Below are 22855 nucleotides of genomic sequence, written 5' to 3'. Positions count from 1 at the left end.
GTGTACATGTTTTGCTTGTTTTTTTGTTAGACTGTGCCCTGGATCTTTTTTTACTGTGCCCTGGATCTTTTTTTATTATTATTATTATTTGGTTTTAGTTTAGTATAAATCTCACTTCATTTCCTAGACTTTAATACTAAATATTTTTTTTTTACAAGCGACAACTTCCTCACACAAATCGGATGTTGAGTTTAACCTTTACCCTGCTAATTTTCTTAAATGGACTGGTCCATCATTCAATTTGGGCAGTACCACTTGTTTATCAAAGGGGTGTTCACAATAATCGGCAATTTTTGTGTGATTACATATCCGTCATATGCAATTTCGATAGTCTTCAGCCATAACAGAAAATCATTTTTAAAAATAACAGTAAAATGCCGAAACTGTGATCGGAGAAATAAATAAACGAACAGAAACTGCCGGTCATTAACTACCCACTACCTTAACCCTGACCATGCTAAATTTCTATAGTGGACTTGTCCATCTTCCAAGTTGGACAGTACCATTAACTGTTAAAAGGGGTGAGTACCTAAAAGGTACTGAAATGAATAGCGAACAGTGAAGATCATGATCAGACTGCACGGATGTGCAGGCTGATCATGATCTGCACTGGTCCCAAAGGCAGAATCAATCATGTCCAGCATGGTAAGGGTTAACCTGGTATTTAGTCAAGATGGCTGACAAAGGAGATGACAGCGGCACTTCAGTTCGAGCTGAAAATACTGAGTCTCAATATTACATAATATTTACCTTCAATATGAGAAAAAAATCCAAATAACTAAACAGCATGCATTTCTTTTCCTTTCCTTGATCGAATAGAGAATAGCTTCTCTCTCCAGTGGTTCATTCAATCATTCAAAGTCTCTTGTGAGTGTTTGTTGTATATTTATGATAAAACACTAAACATTTCTTAAGCTAAAGATGAAGATGTGTGCATATTATTCCACAAAACTGACAGAATGTTCCAGAATTTTAATATTAATTCCACTGATACACACTCCACCAATACAGACAGTGAATAATTTCTAAAATTTCCTGGCTGTATTTGATTGAAAAATATCATAAAAACAAATGAATAGAGAAAGAACATAAAATCGCAAGGTCGGCAATATTGATTGATACAGCACCAGTTTTCATAACATGTGATTGTGCTTGATGTATAATATCCCTCTAGCCAATAATTGATTCACATCGTATGTTTAGAGAACATACAATAGATTTTTAAGTGCTTTGAACAGACTCAAAATATAACCCTATACCATTACATTAATTGAAACAGGTTTCATCTGAAATAGTAAAAGGAAGACCTTCCCATATTGCTCTGGAAGTAGTTACACCTGATTATGGGACATGGGACATATCAACAATCTGAATTCATTTCTTTCAATCTATTTTGGCCAAGCAACCAAGACACATACAAAGGGAAGTAATAATAATTTTTCAAGCTTGCATTTCAGAGGGATTTCGGCAAAATATATAATTCTCAATGTAGATATTAGAAAAATATAATATAATAGTTACTACACTCAAGTTTTTAAAATTCATATTTATGCTAAAACAATTATTTCTTGGAATGGTTAACCAGGTTAGGAGAATCATATTGTGAAAATAACTCCAGAGAAAGTTTTAGATTATAATACTTAATGACTACAACTACTGTGAAATCATTAATTTTCGTGGGGGACAAATTTTCGTGGATTTTATGGTTGCGTCAATCCATGAAATTAAGTCCCAACAAACAAATAAAATTTTCCTTCAGTCTATCTTCAAAAGATGAAATCCACAAATTCATATCCCCACGAAATAGCCATTTTAGTCAAAATCACGAAAATTCATGCCCATGAAATTAAATGATTTTACAGTATTGTTGAAGTTCTAACAAATCCATTACTTAAACATGAATAACCACAAAAGTCATTAAAATTTCAGTCAGATAAATCCAGTATACAATTCAATTCATGATTCCAACAGGATATCTAAATCTCAGCATTTAGTTCAATATAATCAAGTATTACCTACAAATGCACCTTAAAAATTTAATATCCATTAATTAATTAGTTTTTTCCCAAAGATTTTATGATTTTACATACATGTTTGCTTAAGGCAAAGAAATATTGACTTATGATCTTATAAAATCATAAACCTTCTGTACATATACCTATATCAAATAATGCAGACAATTTTAAAAACTTTTTTTGTGGGGATGTTTTAGGTCCTATGACTACTTTCCAGTTTCAACAAGTGAATGAAGTATTGCCATGCAATACAAAGTCCCCTACTGGAAGGCACCTAATTTTCTCTACTGCAGTATAACATAATGAACTGATATCTGTCAATGATGTATAAACAATATTGTACTATATATACACTATGTTATAACAAAACACTTGGATTAAAATTTATATATATAAAAACCTATAGTTGTTTTCATATTGAATTTTTTTTGGCTGATTATAAAAATGTTATCATGTAAGTTATTTATAGTAACAACAAAGGGAAATTAATCTTTAAAAAAAAAAAAAAAAAAAAAAAAAAAAAATCTATATAATACAAGTCCACAAGAAACTCTTTACCAGGTAGAGATAGGTCAAAATACACCTAAAAATTGGATGTAACATGCATGCTGTACCACAGAAAAGTGGTCTCGATTTTTCTCTACCGCCAGTAATAAAAAAGTTACAATAAAATCTATTTATAGTAACAACAGGGGACGTAATTCTAAAAACAAGGGTGCCTCATGGTGGTGAACACTTGGTCCAAGTTACATCAAAATCCCTCCATGCATGAAGAAGAAATGTTCCGTACAAAGTCATTCTTGAATTTGACCTTTGACCTCTAAATATGACCTTGACCTTAGACCTAGGGATCTGGTTCTTGCGCACGACATGTTGTCTCATCCAGGGGAATATTTGTGCCAACTGATATCTAAATCCTGCTTTGCATAACAAAGTTATAGACCGGACAGGAAAAAAATCCTCTTGACCTTTGATCTCTAAGTGTGACCTTGACCTTTAAGCTAGGGTACTGGGTGTTGCGCATGACACGTCGTCTCATCATGGGAAACATTTATGCCAAGTAATATTGTAATCCCTTGATGGATGACAGAGTTCTGGATCGGACAGGGAAAAAACCTTATTGACCTTTGACCCCCAATTGTGACCTTGACCTTTGAGCTAGGGGTCTGGGATTTGCGCATGACACGTCGTCTCATCATGGGGAACACTTGTGCTAAGTGATATTAAAATTCCTTAATGAATGTCAGAGTTATGGACCGGACACGAAACAGACCCTGTTCATGCTATGTTAACATTTGACTGCTAAGTGTGACCTTGACCTTTGAGCTAGGGGTTTGAAAGTTGTGCATGACACATCGTCCTATTATGAGGTACATTTGTGCCAAGTAATATTAAAATCCCTTCATAGATGGGAGAGTTATGGACCTGACAGGAAAAAAGCCTTGTTGACCTTTGACCTCCAATTGTGACCTTGACCTTTAAGCTAGGGGTCCAGGTTTTGCGCACGACACGTCGTCTCCTCATGGGGAACATTTGTGCCAAGTAATATTAAAATCTCTTCATGGATGGGAGAGTTATGGACCGGACAGGAAAAAAGCCCTGTTGACCTTTGACCTCCAACTGTGACCTTGACCTTTGAGCTAGGGGTCCGGGATTTGCGCATGACACATCATCTCATCATGGGGAACATTTGTGCCAAGTAATACTAAAATCCCTTCAAGGATGGGAGAGTTGTGGACCGGACAGGAAAAAGGCCCTGTTGACCTTTGACCTCCAATTGTGACCTTGACCTTTGAGCTAGGGGTCCGGGTTTTGCGCATGACACGTCGTCTCATCATGGGGAACATTTGTGCCAAGTAATATTAAAATCCCTTCATGGATGACAGAGTTATGGACCGGACACGAAATTGCGGACGGACGGACGGACGGACGGACAGAATGACGGAAAAGTGCATTCCTATAGTCCCCGAAACTGGTTTTCAACCAGTAGGGGACTAACTAGAGCTATCACAAAAGGTGATGAATGTACACAGTGTCATGTTGGAAACAGAACGATGAAAAAAATCGAAGATCACCATGCTTGTTCAAGAGTTATCTGCCCTTGAATATGCAAGTTTGAAGACATATCCAGTTTTAAGGGCAGGTAACTCCTGAACAAGCATGAAGACCTATGATTGTTTTTACATTTTTTCTGTTTCTAACATGAAACTGTGTTCATATACATGAACAAATTCTATTATTGGAAAATGTTTTACCAAAAGCTGCCACATGCTTCCTTAAATTTTTGCCCCATCTCTCATACAAGAAACTGCAGCAAGTGTCCTTAAATTTTTGTTAGATTCCATAATTTCAGATCAGATCTGCCATTTTACAATATCATATTCTATCAAAACTATTAACCATTCAAAATCTCTGTGATTCAAATTTATTTCAAAAGGTGAAACTTCTATCATAAAGTTTGCAAATAAGCGTCTTTAAAAAAACTGGCATGCACAGCAGAACCATTTATCAAGGATTAAAATTAGAGATTTTTGGCATTTTCCATTATTTTACCAAGACTTACGACCTAGACTTAAGTATTTCCTTCTAAAGTTTGAATTATCTGAGGCTTACAATTGAATTAAAACATCTATAGATCAGACGATAAACTGTCGATTCTTGGAATCATAAATTCAAGCAAATGTTATAATGCAAGTTCAGGAATTTTATCAAGGATAAAATAAATTCAACTGGCTCTCCTGCTCTATGGAACAAAATTACTTTATGTAGTTCAGTCTTACTGACTGCATTGTTCTTGTACAACATCACAATTATAGGTCATAATTGGCAACTTTCCAGTTTTTGATGGAGGAAAAGATCAGGTGCCCTTCCATGCATTATTTCATCATGGGAGGGCACTTGGGTAGAACCAACAACCTTCTGTAAGTCAGCTGGATGAAGAATTCAATGCCCAGAGCGGGGCTTGAACCAAAATCAATGAAGGGAAAGTGATTAGAAGTCAGCAACTATAACCACTCTCCCACGGAGGACCCCTCTGTCTGACAGGTAAATCTTATTGAGACAAGTTTTAAACTATAAGAAAGACTCTTTATTATTTCACTTTATCTATTTTCAAAGACTATCTAATGAAACAATGATCCAATAGAAGAATTAGCCTCATTCAAAGAACACAGTCCCCTTCACACCAAACCTGTATAGATTTATACAGGGTCAAGACACAAACAAATATATACCGACAAAGTAAAACATACAAATGAAACAGAAGAAACAAACATATTAGGGCTGCCCCTTTGAAGAGTCAGCAGCAAAAACGACACAAGAGAGTAAAGCCATTTAACCATTAATTTGATACACCAAACCTCATTCTTATTATTCTCTTTATGTTCCAAAGTAAAAGTTTTACTTCTTACCAACAATGAACATGACCATCATATCCTTATCTTTATTCTCTTCTTTGCTGGCTTCTCTGTTAATTGCTTCAAATACATCATCTACATCATTACTAAAATCTGGAGAAGTTCTCGTTCTGCCGCTGCTGAACAAAATTTCCTCAAGTGAAATTCTACGAAATTCAAGTGAGTTATCATGATCCTCTGTATCTCCTACTTGTACTGACTCATCGGCCTTTCCAAATTCTTTGCCGTTTGCACTTTCAACTAAAGGCTCATCTGTAATTTTGACTAAATCACTAATTTTTTCATGTTTTGATTCTTCTGGCACAAGAACCACATGATCCATTTCATTACCAAGTGTCGACTCCTCTGTTAAATCAAATACTTTGGAGTTTTCTTTGTTTTCTGGAAAAGTTTCCTCAGCCTGTAGTAAACTGTCTTGTAAGCTTGCATTTTGAGATGTCTTTTCCTCTTCTGAAGTACTTCTATCACTTGGTTCTACTTCCTTTGCAGCAAGGTCCTCAAAATTATCACTGCTTTCTTGCATTTGTTTCCTTTCATCTTCTTTAACAGCAATGTCATATGTTTCTTTTATGATGGTATCATCAGCTTTAATGTTGTTACTAGTACCTAAGTGATGTGATTTACTTAATTTTTCTTTTTCTGTTTCTTTCAACTCATCTTGCAAAACAGAATCAAAGTAATTCAAGACATCATTTATTTCAGTTCCATCATTAACTGTATCACTGTTCTCAAAATTGGAACAAATACTTATACTATTAGACTTGTCAGATATCTGTGATTCTGTTACTTCATTTGTATCTTCATCAAACAACACAACAATCGTTTCTGCTACATCATCAAAATCCTTTGATTCTGATATTTCCAAATTGTTTTCTTCCAACTGATTACAGTCTTCAATCTCCTCAACTGATGTCTGTAAGGAATCTATTACTTGACAGCTCTTAGTATCTTCAAATGTTTCATTATGTTTATCTTTTTCAGCATTAGATAAATCCAAATATTCTCCTCTTGTTTCCATCTGCTCATCAAATGATGCATCTACATCAGTACCAAAATCATCAATAGTAAAGTCTCCTTCATCCTTTTCATCTTCCCTTTCTGAATCTTTATCAATCATTTCACTACTCTCACAGGCTCTATCTTCTGGAATAGCTTTTGCATCCTCACATCTTTGAGGTAAAACATTATTTTCATCTATCTCCTCATTGCAATGTGTATCAGCCATAATTTCAGATTTTTCTGTTTTCCCATTTAATGAATCACAACTTTGTTCTACATTTTCACGGTTTAGGTCTTCCTGCTTTATCCCACTGTCAGAATTTAAGGGAACAGTTCCATCTATTATTTCTTGTCTATCTTCTGTCTGCTTTTCATACTTCTCTTCATCACAACTTCTTTCAATATCATTTTCTTTTTCATCATTGAGTGAAAAGTTGAATTCAAATGAAGTGTATAAATTTTCTTCAACATTTTCCACACTTGTATCATGTAAGTTATTTTCTGATACATGTTCTTTGTTGTTTGCGAAATCTCTTTCCCTTATGGCTGGTGTATTTCGTTCAATGCTGCTTGACCCTGACATAGAACATGCACTCAAAGAGCTTGTGTCGTTGCAGCTTGACTGTTGCCTATCTTCAGACGAGCTTTCTTTGGGATCTTGAGTTGACTCACTTTCCTCAGAACTCTCAATATCTGAAAATGCAAATTGGCAGGTCGGACTTTTTGATGTTCTTCTTTCTCTTGAACTTAAAAGTTTTCTTCTGCATGAGGAATCAACAGACCTGCTTCTCTGTAGGAGTGTTTTACCTGGCAGTTCTTTCTCATCTGTTCTATGTCTATGACTTCTGGTTACACTTTTTGACCTTCTTACTTCAGCACATGCACTGTTAGATCTTCTTACTTCATTTAGTCTATGAACTCTTGGTATATCTATTGACCTTTTCCCTTCCCTGTTTTCACTGTATGACTGTTCTTCATTATGTATCTCTATGATATCGTTAGTGTGTTTGGCAAAACATCTGTCATTGTTCATGCTACTCAGAAATTTATCCTGCCAGCATGTGTACTGGTTTATCCTAGTCTGTCCTCTGTACAATGATGGTTGCTCTGACAATCTCCTCTTTGCTAAATAGCTTCTTACATCTGGTGAACCAAATGTAATCTGATGCTCTGTAGCAACATCTAAGGAATATCTTCTAGGTACTTGACTTCCAAATGAAGGAGACTCTGTTGGTAAACGTAAATCCCAGTATGATGTACTAATATCTGTTTCCATGGCAACGCTACCACTGTCACTTCTGTCTCGGTTGCAGTAGGAGCAACTGCTGATTGAGCAGCCACAGAAGCTTGTATCTGAGTAGCAAACTGAACTTCCAAAACTTGACAACCTTGATCTATCTTCTGTTTCATCTAAGTTTCCTAGGCTATCTGCAACATCCTCTGATTTGTCACCCTCAATATTATTTGTGGCAATTTCATGATCAGTATTCTGCAAACTGCTTGACCTCTTTGTCCAGTTCCTTAGCGTAACATGTTCACCATTTGCATGAAGTAATGCATTAAAAGAATCTAGAACATCGAATGCATATGAACAAGTTCTGCTTCTAATATTTTTCTTTCTAACCTTTGCTGGAGTATTTAGCTTTAGTAAGTCCTTTGACACAGTCTCCACAGGTGATTTGGAAAATGAATTTCTCACACTCCACACTCTAGCTCTACTAGATCTTCTTACAGGCCCGGAGTCCACATTTGCCTCACTTTCATCATTAATTGACTCGAATAACTTCTTCCCCTTTTGGACACTTCCTTGTTTAATTGTGTAAGAATGCTTCCGGTGGAAAAAGTTCTGTAAGCTTTTTGATAAGCTATTCTTTCTGGTACAAATACGAGGTGAAGTGGAACTCCTTGGTGATCTAGCACAAGAACTAACAGTACCTGACCTTTTACAAGGCACTTTCTCTTTTGCATTACTTGATTCCATATCTTCCTTATGCATAGTTAAATTCTTGGAAGTAACATTCTTCAATGAAATGTTTCTTCAGCCATTTTTTTTTAATATTCCATTGTAAAACACTACTAATTATCTTAATGCACTCCAAAAATTTGTAACACTATATTGCAAGTATGTCCTTATATCCACGTTTATACTGTGAATTCCACTAGACAACTTTAATGAACATTTTGTATAAGTCAAATGAGAAAATGAGAATTCCCTCCATAAAAAGTCCACATGTAGGTGTATCCTGGCCACTACACATAAGCATTTTGGAGTCTGGTTGATTTATGCAACTATGTTATATATATGTATCAATTGTCTCCAAATTCATCAAAACAACTCTTAATATAGTCACAGCTGTCAGGGGAGCTGACATAATTAGCATTGCACGACTATAGACAGTCATTGCTACTGCCCGGTTAACACCGATGCATCTGACCATGTATGACCTGCTGCTGTCAAACGAATGATACTAATGCGAAGTACATATAGTTATGCAAACTCCAAAACTTTTAATTTTGCTCAAAAAGACAGTAACATATTAAAATTACTTAAGAGTCAATGTTAAGAACCTTTAATTCCACATCTTAAAGATATATCATGCCCAAATTTCAGATTAGAAAATAATTGAATAATTACTGCTCAGTATATATGTAAACATAAAAGGAATGTTTGTGTACATAACAGTAATGTGTGTTATGTTAAAAATACATCAAATTAATAAATGTAAACAAAAACGGAAGTTTTTTTAAAACAAACTGCAGTTACTACATATGACTTTGTGATTAACAGTTTCTGCTGTGTTCTACATACCCAGTGTTACATTTGTGAAATAGATCTTAGTTTTGCATGCTTTGCTGGCAAATAAAACACGGTTTCACTGAAAATTTACTACCTGAATAGCAAACAGTGCAGACCATGATCAGCCTGCACATCCGCAAAGGCAAAACCGCTTGTCTACAGCAAGATCTAACAATTCAACATACATGTGAAACATGTGCATAGTACATTTTAAGGACATTATTATTCAACTGAAAACTACATGTATAATAACTCACTGTTACAAATATGACACCGTCATATTTATGAACGCAACTGAATTTTTGTTTTTGCCCTTCATTTTTTTTTACCTAGCTTACTTAATGGATACCGTAATGCAAGAGTCTGACAACCCCCATTTTGTAAATGACATGACAAATTATACATGTTCATAAATGGATCTTTTAAATTCTTCATGTCACATTAAGAATATCTGTCACTTTGAATATGGCTACAGAAGGAAAATACTTGTATTTGTGTCAGTTTTTGTGGGCTATATTCTCCTTGTTCTCAGAGAGGTAAAATTGAGCCGTGCCATGAGAAAACCAACATAGTGGGTTTGCGACAAGCATGGATCCAGACCAGCCTGCGCATCCGCAAAGTCTAGTCAGGATCCATGCTGTTCGCTTTTAAAGCCTACTGCAATTAGAGAAACCGTTAGCGAACAGCATGGATCCTGACCAGACTGCGCAGATGCGCAGGCTGGTCTGGATCCATGCTGGTCGCAAACCCACTATGTTGGTTTTCCCATGGCATGGCTCATAATCAACCAAGGTCAAAACTTAATGGAAAATTTTGACATTATATGGTAGCAATATACTAATTGCATATCCATCTCATATTCAGTTGCATTAGACATGGTAAGACTACAGTTCTTTTGCAAACAGTAATTTGTATAGACAGAAACACTGTAAAATTTCCTCCAGGGACTGCACATCATCCATTTGAAATGAAAATAAGTTTGAAGTTCACACATATAGATAGGTCTGTCATTGATCAATATATCAGCTTGCAAATAAGTTACAAGAATCCAAAATATGCTATTATCAACAGACTTTACCCAGAAGTTCAGGCAGAAAGAAAAAGATCTACCAGAGTAAAACAGTTCCCCTCTTTTGCCAAGTTCTATACAAAGAACAGGAATTAATTATAAGTATTGAGTAGTATTTTAATACAGTCATTCATTATATTCAAATCTGTCTACTATTCAAGGAAATTTTTTGCTGCTATTTTCACTTGTGTGCACGCATGCTGCGTGTGTGCATGTGGGTGTTTTTCTTATAAATATATACTAATTTTGTAACAATATTGCATCCATATTCCAAAATTCTGTATTGATAGCATCAACAACATCATGTTGTTCACAAAGAACCAGACTCTACCATAGTGCCTCTTGCTACTTGTTTGTACAGTGTTGTGGTATGTGATTAGTTCTCAAGTAGTGCCTGCCTCTTTACTACAGTTCAACCTCTTCTGAACAACACCTATGATTAGCAAACATCTCTCTGATAATAAGACAGCTAATTAAAACCTTTCTAAAAGCAGACAGCAGCAAGTTTTAGATCAGACTGGGTGTTTCTAGGTTTAGGGCTGATCTCGGTTTAGGGTATAACAAGGTTTAGGCTGTATACTCCAGGTTCAGTGTATTTTTATGTTAAGGGTGTACCTATGTACAGGGGGTACCAAAGTTTTGGGTGAACGAAGGTTTAGGCTGTATTTGTGTTTAGTGCATTATCAGTAAGTTTAGAGTGTATCTAGGTTTAGTGTATATCTAGGTTTATGTGTACATGACGTGTTCAGGGGATAGTAAGGTTTTGGGTGTACGAAGGTTTAGGCTGTATCTGGGTTAAGTGCATATCTAAGTTTAGAGTGTACCCAGGCTTAAGCTGTCTCTAGGTTTAGGCTGTACATACCTAGGTTTAGGCTGTTTCTAGGATTCTGGCTTATCCAGGATTAGACTGTACCTAGGTTTAGGCTGTACATACCTAGGTTTAGGCTGTTTCTAGGATTCCGGCTTATCCGGGATTAGACTGTACCAAGGTTTGGGCTTTAGCTAGGTTTAAGCTGTATCTAGGTTAAGGGTGTCCTAGGTTAATGACGTATCTTGGTTCAAGCTGTATGTAGGCTAAGGATGTGCCAAGGTTAGGGGTGTACCTAGGTTTCAGTTGTATATGGGCACAGGGTGAGCCTAAAGTAAGGTTGAGGCTGTAGCCAGACTTAGGGTGTGCCTAGGTTAAGGGTGTACTTAAGTTTAAGCGGTATCTAGGCTTATGGTGTACTTAAGTTTAAGCTCATCCAGGCTAAGGGTGTGCCTATGTTTAGGGTGTACCTTGGTTTAAGATGTGGCTAGTTATGGCTGTATCTAGGTTTATTTTGTTGAGATTTGTGTGCCTTTGTTTTGTACAGTTTTGACTGGAATCTGTTCTTATACCATTTACATCAACTTTTGTACTATATCTGTCACTTCTTACTTTTTATCCTTGTCTTATATTTAATGGAACAAGCTCAATAAAATATAATCTTACAAGAAGGCTAATTGATAACCCTGCTAAAATGGACTGGTCCATCATTCAATTTAGGCAATACCATTTATTATTCAATGGGACTGTTGACTGAAAATTTACTGACTGAATAGCGAACAGTGCAGACCATGATCAGCCTGCACAGAAGTGCAGGCTGATCTTGTCTGCACTGGTCGCTAAGGCGGAATTGCTCCACGCCAGCAGGCTAAATGTTAAAGTAATACAAAGTAGCCAAATACAGAGTAATAACTGTCTTCAGGTTTCGCCATCAACCCATTTAAACTTTGACCATTGCTGACGACTTAGTAATCATTGGGAACAGGTAATGTTTACCAGCTACAACTGGCTAAAATGAACAGAAATATTTGTTTACTTACTAAATAATTAATATTTCATGACATCCACAGTGACGAGCATATATCAAAACAAATCCATTTTTAGATACAGACCTTTTCCGCATCTCATAAAACAGAGGATAAACAGGGTTTACTGACCACAAACAAAACGAAGTAAATATAACGTTTTAGCGAAAGGTCAACTTTTATTTTTGGTAGCAGAAGCTTAACTGTAACAAACAACAACAACAAACTAGTATGCTGTAATAAATAAGTCTAACTGCCTTCTACAAAAAATTAGACAAAAAATAAACCTTCGTTATTTTCTGGTAATCTGTCATACTCAGTGTCGCCAACAGAAAATCCACTTTGAGACGCATGAATTCCAAATATTTCTGAATTAGATCCAATAGCACAACTAGAAGCGGCACAAAAACAGCAACTTTGTAACAAATTTGTGAATAACAAATCGTTGTCATGCGTTAAAGTGAAATCACGATCCAATTTCACTAACACAACATCCTCTGAATTGTCAGAACTGTCGTCTGTTTCTTCTTCATCATAAATGGTTTCCATGGTAACCAGGTAACAACACTACAAAGGCTTCAAATTACAGTTTAACAATAGTTTTACTTTTTAACTGTAACAAAATTAATATTCTTAACAACCAGTTTCACAGATATGCATTTCACATAGACACTAGTGATTGAAAATGCAGGGTCTTCAATATTTGACCTGTCAATTCATCAATCAGCCGTATTTGTACTAAAATGCTCCCCCAACTAATAAGTATACACAGATCATCACAGGAAATGCATCAATCATATTTTTTATTACTACTGAAGCTGCATTTGTAATTATTAACCCTTAGCATGCTAGATAAATTGTCGTCTGCTGGAAATGTCATCTGCTAAAATAGTAAAGTTCATTCAATTTGCTCCAAAATTGGAAGAAATATTGTCAGAGTAGCAAACAGCTTGGAACCTGATCAGACGCCGATTTAATCGGCGTCTGATCTGGTTCCAAGCTGTTTGCAAAGGCTGTTAAATTCGCCTGCAGCAGGCTAAGGGTTAATGTCTGGCCATGTACAGACTAGATTATCTTTTTAATAAAATCATTTTTCTTATATATTCTGACCAACCTTTCTTGGCTCGTTTTTGAGATGAAAAGGTACATAATCATACAAAATCTGAACAGCCTCAGGAGTTATCTCCACTGTCTATTCCAAATATATATAATGAAGTTTAGCGTCATCAAAATATCGAATTTTACATTTTACAGCCTTTGTTTATAATGTGGCTGCCACATTTTTGTTTCAGGCATCAAAGTTAAGATTTCTCATTAAATCATATTTTTAGTAAATGAATTTTTTTTTTTTTTTTTTTTTTTTTTTTTTTTTTTTTTTGCACACAAAATGTTTAAATATTGATTAATTTAGTAAAGTTTCTTTTTATTACCTCCCTTTATGTTTTAATTACCTCCCTTTATGGTTCAAATTGTATAAATTCATGTACAAAATTGAAAGCAGTGCTTTTCTTCCCATTTAATTATGCAAAACATCGATCTGAAAAGCTGCTAAAATTACCTGTTTTTAAAGTTAGAATTACAAGCAGTATGGAACTTTAAGTATGCAATTTGAAAAGCCGTATAAACCACTTTTAGCACCAGAAAAAAATAAAATGACTCCTGTGAAATTATTAATATACGTGGGGGACTAATTTTCGTGGATTTCATGGTTGAGTCAAACCACAAAATTTAATTCCAACAACCAAGTAAATTTCCCATTCATTTTATGTTCAAAAGTTGAAATCCACAAAATTTAATTCATATCTACATGAAATTGCCATTTTGACCAAAACTACGAAATTTAATGCCCACGAAATTAAATGATTTTACAGTAACTGTTGCTAAGCCTCTTTGATTTTACTTACTGGACTTGAAATTTTTTTTTTATTTCTCTTTGATTTAACTAGATCTGTAAAGAATTTAAAGATAACATCTGCAACTTATAACAGTTAATTAGGAAGTGTTCGGTAGTTTAAGGTTATGCTGGACCAACTCACCTGCTTTCAATGTTAATTGGTGATCAATAATTAATTAGAGTCATGTAATATTTGATAACCTATTAATAAGCAGTAAGTGATCATATCTCTGACAGGTAATGAGTTTCCAAACCACCTAGCTGTCAATATTCACTGACCAGTCACTAATAATTACAACAGCAGGTGTCAACAATACAACACTGCTCTCCTGCTAGGACATGAAACATTGCAGGAGAGAACATGCAATATGAAACTTATCTGTCAAAATGAATATTATTTTAAGGTCCAAAATCAAATTGACTTTAGGTGTGGGCAGTCTTAAAATGGATAAATCAAAAGGGAAGTAATTCCTACATAATTCTACAAAATTTATAACAAAATAGATTAATCTCCCTTGAAACTGAATTTTATATCTAGGAATATGCACCAATGTCTTTATAACATAATATCAAAGACCTAGGGATTTGCACAAATTTAATAAATCTAAATTATGTCTTTACAGCATAGTATCAAAGATCCAGGGATTTGCAGCATGTCTCTACCGTAGATTTCCTGCACTTCTAATTTTGTGTCTAGCACATTACTGTTCTAAACTGAGAAATAACTGGTCTGGAAACTTTTTTACAGTATTACGTCTGTCTAAGAAGCTGTATAGAAACTTTATGTCAACAAGTAAGATATTCTTAGCTTACAATGTCAATATGCAGTATTATAAAACTAATCTATATATTGCCATAGAAACCAGCTATATTTCTTATATTGACTTACCATATCTCAATAAGCCAGCTGTTGCCAACATTTACTGTTACCAAGCTTTTTGTGAAAATAACAACAGTTTGTCAACTGTTACCATAGCAACATCCATATATTGTTGCAATTTTTCAAATATCACATAAATTTTATTCTCTTGTAAGGTTTTAGATCTTCTAATGAAGATACTCTAGATTTCATATCAAAGTTCCCCAACTCAACTTAAAACAAGAGGGTTACCACGGCCCTAGATGACTCACCCAAGTTCCACAGCTTGCTTAAACAGTTATGGTAGAGGGTCAAACAAACAAAATATCTGTGAAATTATTCTGAAATATGACCAACATTTTCTGACAATTTGCCACTAAAATAACATGGAAAGGTAATATTGAGAGGCCAGCAGTTTCAGAAGACGTGTTTTTTCTATATGGCCACAAAGAGAAAACTAACCCCAACCGCAGGCAGCTATGTTGTTCTTTTTTAACAAATCAACATGGCCTGAAGGTGCTTGGAAGACAGTCACCTTAGGACCATTGCTGTCAAATCATTTTGAAATCAGACCAGCAGTTTCAGAGGAGATTTTCAGAGTTACCAGGTAGCAATACAAAGAAAACCCTGCCACCTTACAACCATGTTTTTGAAAAAAAAAAACAACAACAAAAAAAAACTGTTGTTTGTATGAATATGGTAAGAATTTCGTAGAGAGTGAGCCAAGAAAAATTTCTGCCATATTATTTCAAAACTGGACCACCTGTTTAGAGGAGATTACTTTCAACATACATATATATATAGCAAATTCTAGTGTCCCCCATTTTTCAACAAAACAGAACCATCCAAATGAACTGGTAGAAGGTTTTCTGAGAAACATTGCTTCGAAATTATTTTGAAATCAGACCAGCAGTTTCTGAGCAAAAGACTTGCAAAGGTTTCTAATCTGGTCACCATGGCAACAAGAATTCTGCATGGATGACCTAGATTTGAAGGAATCTGAAAGAGGACCATAAAAAACATGATGTTCTTTAAAGAAATTGTAGACAAATGAATGGACAGATGATGGACAAACAACAATCCCAAGAGCCAAAAATGATCTCTTCCTGCTCAGGTGAGCTAAAAATCCATCTCGCACATAGACATGTCTACACACCAGGATGGGCTTGAAATAATTTACAACTTTATTCCAGGAGACAAACCAATGATCAATTCAGCCTGTCCTCATACAATGCTAGAAAATAAAGTCTGAGCAAATTAATATATGCAAATGACAACATAAAACATAACTTTCTGTCATCAAGTCATTAGAGGATGCATTATTTAACATAAACAATAAGACTCTTATAAAAAAAATTGCGGAAGTCAGGTTACGACCTACCACAGATAAATTGCATCACAAAACTGAATAGAATACTACTGTAATTACATTGTATGTATCATTTCTTTCAAATAGGTGTGGCTACGAAGAACTTACTATTGTTGATTTCTAAGTTTAAAATTGCTCAATTAACAAAAACCCCATTGTCTTTAATTGGAAACAAATGCAAAAGTGAATTCTTTTGAAACTAACAGTATTGTTAAAGCATTTCTTAAGAATTTTTATAGATATGGTATGTCATATCTCCGTTCTTAAAATTACTGTTGATTACGCAATTTTGCGACTGTTTTAATATCTGCTAATATTTGCGATTAACGCTGCTCCTGGATTAAAGATAATTGTTAATAATAATCTGAAGCATATGTTCTAAAACACATGCCTGTGTTTCACGTAATCTCAACAAGACATAATTTCAAAAGGCTGCTCAATATTAAATTGCTAAATAAAGTCAACACCCAAAATTACCGAGTGTGTAAATCAGACAAAGTTTCAGCAATTAGTCTGAAAAATATGGTTTTAAAAAATTTCACTTGTTGAAGTTAAAAAAAAGGATAAAACTCACCTCTAACTTTTGATGTAACTATTGGCGACAAGGGCCTACCATGGCCTGCTAGGGGCCTACTCTGGCCTGACTGTGACCGACTCTGGCCTATGTTGAACGTAACAGACCTTCGTAATCCTTTGAAAAACTTTGGTTTCTGATACATCTTTAAGTCCTCATAAAGTTATCCAACAATACATCACAAGGTAATTATATCCCAATGAAGAAAGTTTCACCAGCTGCTATTGATCAGTCAGTGTTATGTCATAACTTCAAACCTTTCAACCAACCAAAAACAATTAATCCTTAAATCTAAACACCATAAAACAACATAATTATCTATTGTTGCAGCGATTAAATTATCAATTATAAGAATTTAATTTTCTACTGCAAAACACACAAAATGTATCAAAACTTTATAAATCAATTCACTTTATATCACAAAAATCTCAAATACTCTCCAAAAAAAATGCACAAAATAATGGACCCTCAGTTTATAAAATCGTTAATGGTTTTTAATGAAATAAAAAATCCGTATCGGCTAAGTTTTCACTGACATCAGATCTAGTTCAAAGGTCTATCTATCAAAAATCAGAAAAGTGAAATTAACAGCTCCGGCTATAAATTTTAATCCACTTTTAAGTACATTGTTATCTTAGCCATAAATATGATTTAAATACCCTGCTAACAGTGTTTTTCCATGTTTGCAAAGTAGGTGAATCTGACCGAACGAAAACACCAAAATGCCCAAAAGGGACACAATTTTCCGTCACAGTAGAAATATTGGAATAATAGTCAACGATAATAATCTGTGAAAGTGTCAACTTGATTGGATGCGTACAAGTAAATAATTCAGTAACACTTGCGTCTCTAATACCCATTCAATATCATCTGCAGCTTGATTTTCTGATCTTTATCATCAGGGTCACACAGAAGCTATTTTGCGTGGTAATCCTTCGGATTGAAATTCATCCCATAAAAACTTTTATATAAATTTTTTTCATAAAAAATATATAAAATCTTGATTAAAAAATTTACCCGCAATCAAAAGTTATTTTTCGATAGTGGGTAATAGAACCTCTTGCACATCATATAAGAATTTCCGTATTTAATAAAATTTTACACCCCCGTTGCTATGTCAGTTACGATGAATCATGTAGATATTAAGATGAAAAACATCGTTAAATTATCTTTTGTTCGATAACAAATTTCACGGCACATGAATTCTTCAATCATACTATGTCAATCACTTCAAACATATGTTACAACATTGAACTTTAGTACTTTTCACACCTAAGTAAATTAAATTGAAGAGAATATGTCCTCTTAAACAGAAAAGAATAAATGAGCCGTGCCATGAGAAAACCAACATAGCGGGTTTGCGACAAGCATGGATCCAGACCAGCCTGTGCATCCGCGCAGTCTGGTCAGGATCCATGCTGTTCGCTGACAGTTTCTCCAATTCCAATAGGCTTTAAAAGCGAACACCATGGATCCTGACCAGACTGCGCGGATGCACAGGCTGGTCTGGATCCATGCTGGTCGCAAACCCACTATGTTGGTTTTCTCATGGCGCGGCTCAAATATTCAAGTACAAGTTTCAAGCTCTGAAGCATCCTTAAAGGTTCATAGAATAAATGTGCTTACAATGTGGCTTCCGCATTTTTTTTTTTTTTGTTAATGATATAAAATAATTATTAACTTTATTCTATTTCCTATTATCAGTAATTGTTTTTTCATATTTTTGCCATTGGTTTGAATATATCGTTAACATAGAAGGAAGAATTACTGAAGTCATTCTTTTTTTATTACCTCCCTTTATGGCTCTGACAATATATAAGTTAATGTTCAGCTTCAAAAGACCTGCTTTTCTAACCTGATGTATAATCTTTGCACAAAAACTGTTTCTGTTCTTAACATGAAATTAAAAAGCATTATGCATTTTTAAGTTATACGAGATGTAAGAAATTCAATCATAATTACCTCCCTTTTTTATTTTTTCAATAAATTAACTTTTCAAGCAGATAATGAAGTGTTAATTAAAGTCCACCTGATAAAAATAAAATAAACATTTAAATTCCTAAATAGTTATAACATCATACAAATTATACTCCATAGTTCTATTAAAGGGAAAGTGACCTTGAGCTTTCATCTAGTCCGGATTAATGATATCGAAGCCTTATACTTCCATACATACCCTGTTTGGCACTATGGGCCTCAACAATGAGACTTTCATTTTCAACATATGCCCTTACAACCCTGTAACAATTTCTTTTGCATCTTTGGCCTTGAAAATTTGTTCCACATAGCAAAGAAAATATACTCGCTACCTTCATAAATCTATTACCTACCAAATTAACAAGACTTAAAAATTTTGTCTTTTCACAAAGTATTTTGTCAATGTCGAGTAATACCTTAAATCTATATTAAGATACACTACCAAAAAGATTTTTAGACTGATACCTTTAAATAACATACAAGTTCAACACCTAATTTCACAAGTGATCAAGTTTTTACGACTGACCACGAACAGCACAATAGCGGGACCTAGTCTGTACTGAAGTTCTTAATGCAAATTTTAACAATATTGACAGATATGTGTGATTTTACAAAATAACAAGTATTTTAACTATTTAATGAACTGGAAACTGAAGTAATAGCCTAATTTTGATCTCATTTAAGGTTTTGTTAAATTTTTTGTCATGTTTGTAAATATATATAAAAAGTATTAAAAGAATGTTTACCAACACTCAGCAGGTGACTAGTAATTGCTAGTACCATCAAAACATGACCTTAAACTGTAATTTGTTTAATATGGAAATTATTAACTAGTGATAAAAGTACTTTAATTATTTTCAGATTTTTTTTTTGCACACTATTGCATTTCACTATGTTTAGCCCTTCTATAATGAACTTGTCCATCTTTCAGTTTGGACAGTTCCGTTAACTGTTTAAAGTGGTGCTTACCAAAAAGATACTGACTGAATAGCGAACAGTGCAGATCTTGATCAGACTGCACAGATGTGCAGGCTGATCATGATCTACACTGGTCACAAAGACAGAATCAATCATGTCCAGCATGGTAAGGGTTAATATGAAAACCAAATATTTTTTCTCTTTATTACCCATTACTGTCAAACCTGTGTTCATGGACCACCTATGTACAGAAATCATCTGACTCTTTCTATGAACCACTGTATACTTTTTTTTTATCAAATAAAACATTAAAGCTGTAGTTGAACCTTTGAATAAAGACCACCAGCTGATAAAGATCACTTTTTCTTTTCCAAGGTATGGTCTTTGTATACATGTTGGACTGTATTTCGTAAAAACATACTGCTGCACCTGATTAGCCTTTAGCTTCAGCAGCTGTCGGCAAGTGATTCTGCCTTTGCAACCAGTGCAGACCAAGATCAGCCTGCATATCGGTGCAGTCTGATCATGATCTGCAGTGTTCGCTATTCAGTCAGTAAATTTTCAGTGAACACCCCTTCAAATAATAAATGGTATTGCCTAAATTGAATGATGGACCAGTCCATTTTAGAAATTTAGCAGGCTAAAAGATTTCATTAGTTCCAACAGAAATGAAGCGGCAGTGTTAATAATAGATATTTGTTAACAAATAGATGAACTTTACTTATCGATCGCTATTAAAACTAGAGCTATCATTAAAGGTGATGAATGTACCCCCCGCATGCACTGACACAGTACACTGCAATTTGACGCACACAAGCTTGCATAATTATGTGGACTGTATGTATATAGACTGTATGTACAGTATAGTAACAAAAAACAAAGTCCCATAACTATGCAGAATATTTATCTAAAAGAATGTAACATGCACCATGCACAACTAGGGTTGGTACTGATCACTTGTGTGAAGTTTCATTAAATTGTGTGTAAGGGTTTGGTAGATTAGGCACCCACAAGATTGCATATGCAGACTGTATGTACATAGTATATTAACAAGAAACAAAGTCCCATAACTCTGCAATTTTTGTCGCTGAAAGAACCTAACATGACCCATGCACAACTACTGTTGTTACTGATCACTTGTGTGAAGTTTCATTAAATTGTGTCATGGAGATGAGGAGAAATGGTGCACACAAGAATGTGTCTACCATATGTATATAGTATAGTAACAAAAAAACAAAGTCCCATAACTCTGCGAATTTTTTTTCTGAAAGAACCTATCATGCCCCATGCACAACTACTGTTGTTACTGATCACTTGTGTGAAGTTTCATTAAATTGTGTCAAGGGGATGAGGAGAGATGGTGCGCACAAGATTGTGTCTATGTATATAGTATAGTAACATAAGTCCCATAACTCTGCAAATATTTTTTCTAAAAGAACCTAACATGCCCCATGCACAACTACTTTTGGTACTGATCACTTGTGTGAAGTTTCATTAAATTGTGTCAAGGGGATGAGGAGAGATGGTGCGCACAAGATTGTGTCTATGTATATAGTATAGTAACAAAAAAACAAAGTCCCATAACTCTGCAATTTTTTTTCTAAAAGAACCTAACATGCCCCATGCACAACTACTGTTGGTACTGATCACTTGTGTGAAGTTTCATTAAATTCTGTCAAGGGGATAAGGAGAGATTGTGCGCACAAGATTGCGTCTACGGACAGACAGCCAGACAGACGGACAGACAGACGGACAGACAGACAGACAACCTGAAACCAGTATACCCCCCTTACAACTTTGTTGTCGGGGGGTACAATTAAAAGTTTCAGAAATATCATTTTCCTTTATTATTATTATTATTATTATTTTAAAACAGAATGCATATTGCTGCATAAAAACAGTCTCAATACTTGAATTGTTCGACAACCTAAACTGCTCCGACAAACATACAGAAATAAATTCAGAAAACTTATGCATAACTGAAAAAAGTCATTTCCAAAAAATTAATTCCAATGTAACTCTTAGAAGAATTCAACACAATTTTTATCAAATCCATCCACAGAAAATATGTCTAATTTTGCCTTATTTTATTATAATACGAAATACGATGATAGCACTACTTTTTTGAAATATGATGATGGCACTATTTTATAGCTGGCACACAAACCTAACACTATATTTCAAAGATTATCCAGAAAGAAACAAAGAGCAATTATTTGCAATTAGATGCCCTGCTGATCTGATAATCACAGGTGAATTACAGTCAATTACAGTGCCATAGAAAACAGTACAAAGAGTAAAGGTAAGCAGAGCTTTAAACTGGGAATGGGGTTGGTCCATAAGCAAGAGTACAAAAATACACTGAAACTTCACATCCAAACTCCTATGCAGTGATCTCCCTTGCACCTACCCCCTCAATGATCATTGCCAACACAAATTTTTTATCAAAAATTCATCTAAGTGGACTTTTTTATTTATGTAATTATTTCGTTATTTTTTCTCAAAGTTTTCTTAGTTTAACCTTAATTTTCAATTCTGGCAATTTTTTTTCACTTGAAATATAATACCTCTACCTATCACAAAGACAAGAGGGTCATGAAGGCCCTGTATCGCTCACCTGACCTACTGACCTAAAGATCATCAAGATTAACATTCTGACCAAGTTTCATTAAGATATGGTCATAAATGTGGCCTCTTAAGTGTTAACTAGCTAATCCTTTGATTTGACCCGGTGACCTAGTTTTTGACCTCTAATGACCCACATTCGAACTTGACCTAAAGATCATCAAGATAAACATTCTGACCAAGTTTCAGGAAGATACAGTCATAAGTGTGGCCTCTAGAGTGTTAACAAGCTTTTCCTTTGATTTGACCTAGTGACCTTGTTTTTTACCCCACCTGACCCAGATCTGAACACGATCTACAGATCACCAAGATTAACATTCTGACCAAGTTTTATTAAGATATGGTCTTAAATGTGGTCTCTACAGTGTTAACTAATTTTTTCTTTGATTTGACCTGGTGACCTAGTTTTTGATCCTACATGACCCAGATTCAAACTGGACCTTGAGTTCATCAAGATTAACATCCTGACCATGTTTCATGTAGATACAGTTATAAATATGGCCTCTACAG

General features: G+C 34.8%; 1 protein-coding gene across 8 annotated transcripts in view; it reads right to left on the bottom strand.

The window, feature by feature from the left end:
• LOC123536806 (rho family-interacting cell polarization regulator 2-like) overlaps positions 1-22855 on the bottom strand; it is a 107064-nt gene that overhangs the window by 51537 nt on the left and 32672 nt on the right. For 3 of the 8 annotated variants that reach the window (XM_053528697.1, XM_053528699.1, XM_053528698.1), the window contains exon 1: positions 12417-12693. The exons of 3 other annotated variants lie outside the window; for them this stretch is intronic. In XM_053528697.1, the coding sequence (XP_053384672.1) occupies positions 12417-12678 (262 nt within the window). In that variant the 5' untranslated portion in view covers positions 12679-12693. Of the gene's footprint in view, positions 1-750; positions 1080-12416; positions 12694-16825; positions 17001-22855 lie in introns of those variants that run through there. 2 more of the 8 variants (XM_053528700.1, XM_053528707.1) reach the window with 2 other exon arrangements.

Source organism: Mercenaria mercenaria, chromosome 17 (genome assembly GCF_021730395.1).
Source record: "Mercenaria mercenaria strain notata chromosome 17, MADL_Memer_1, whole genome shotgun sequence".
Classification (NCBI taxonomy): domain Eukaryota; kingdom Metazoa; phylum Mollusca; class Bivalvia; order Venerida; family Veneridae; genus Mercenaria; species Mercenaria mercenaria.
The sequence above is the reverse complement of the archived record's forward strand: the minus strand, read 5'-3'. Positions and strand labels throughout refer to the sequence as shown.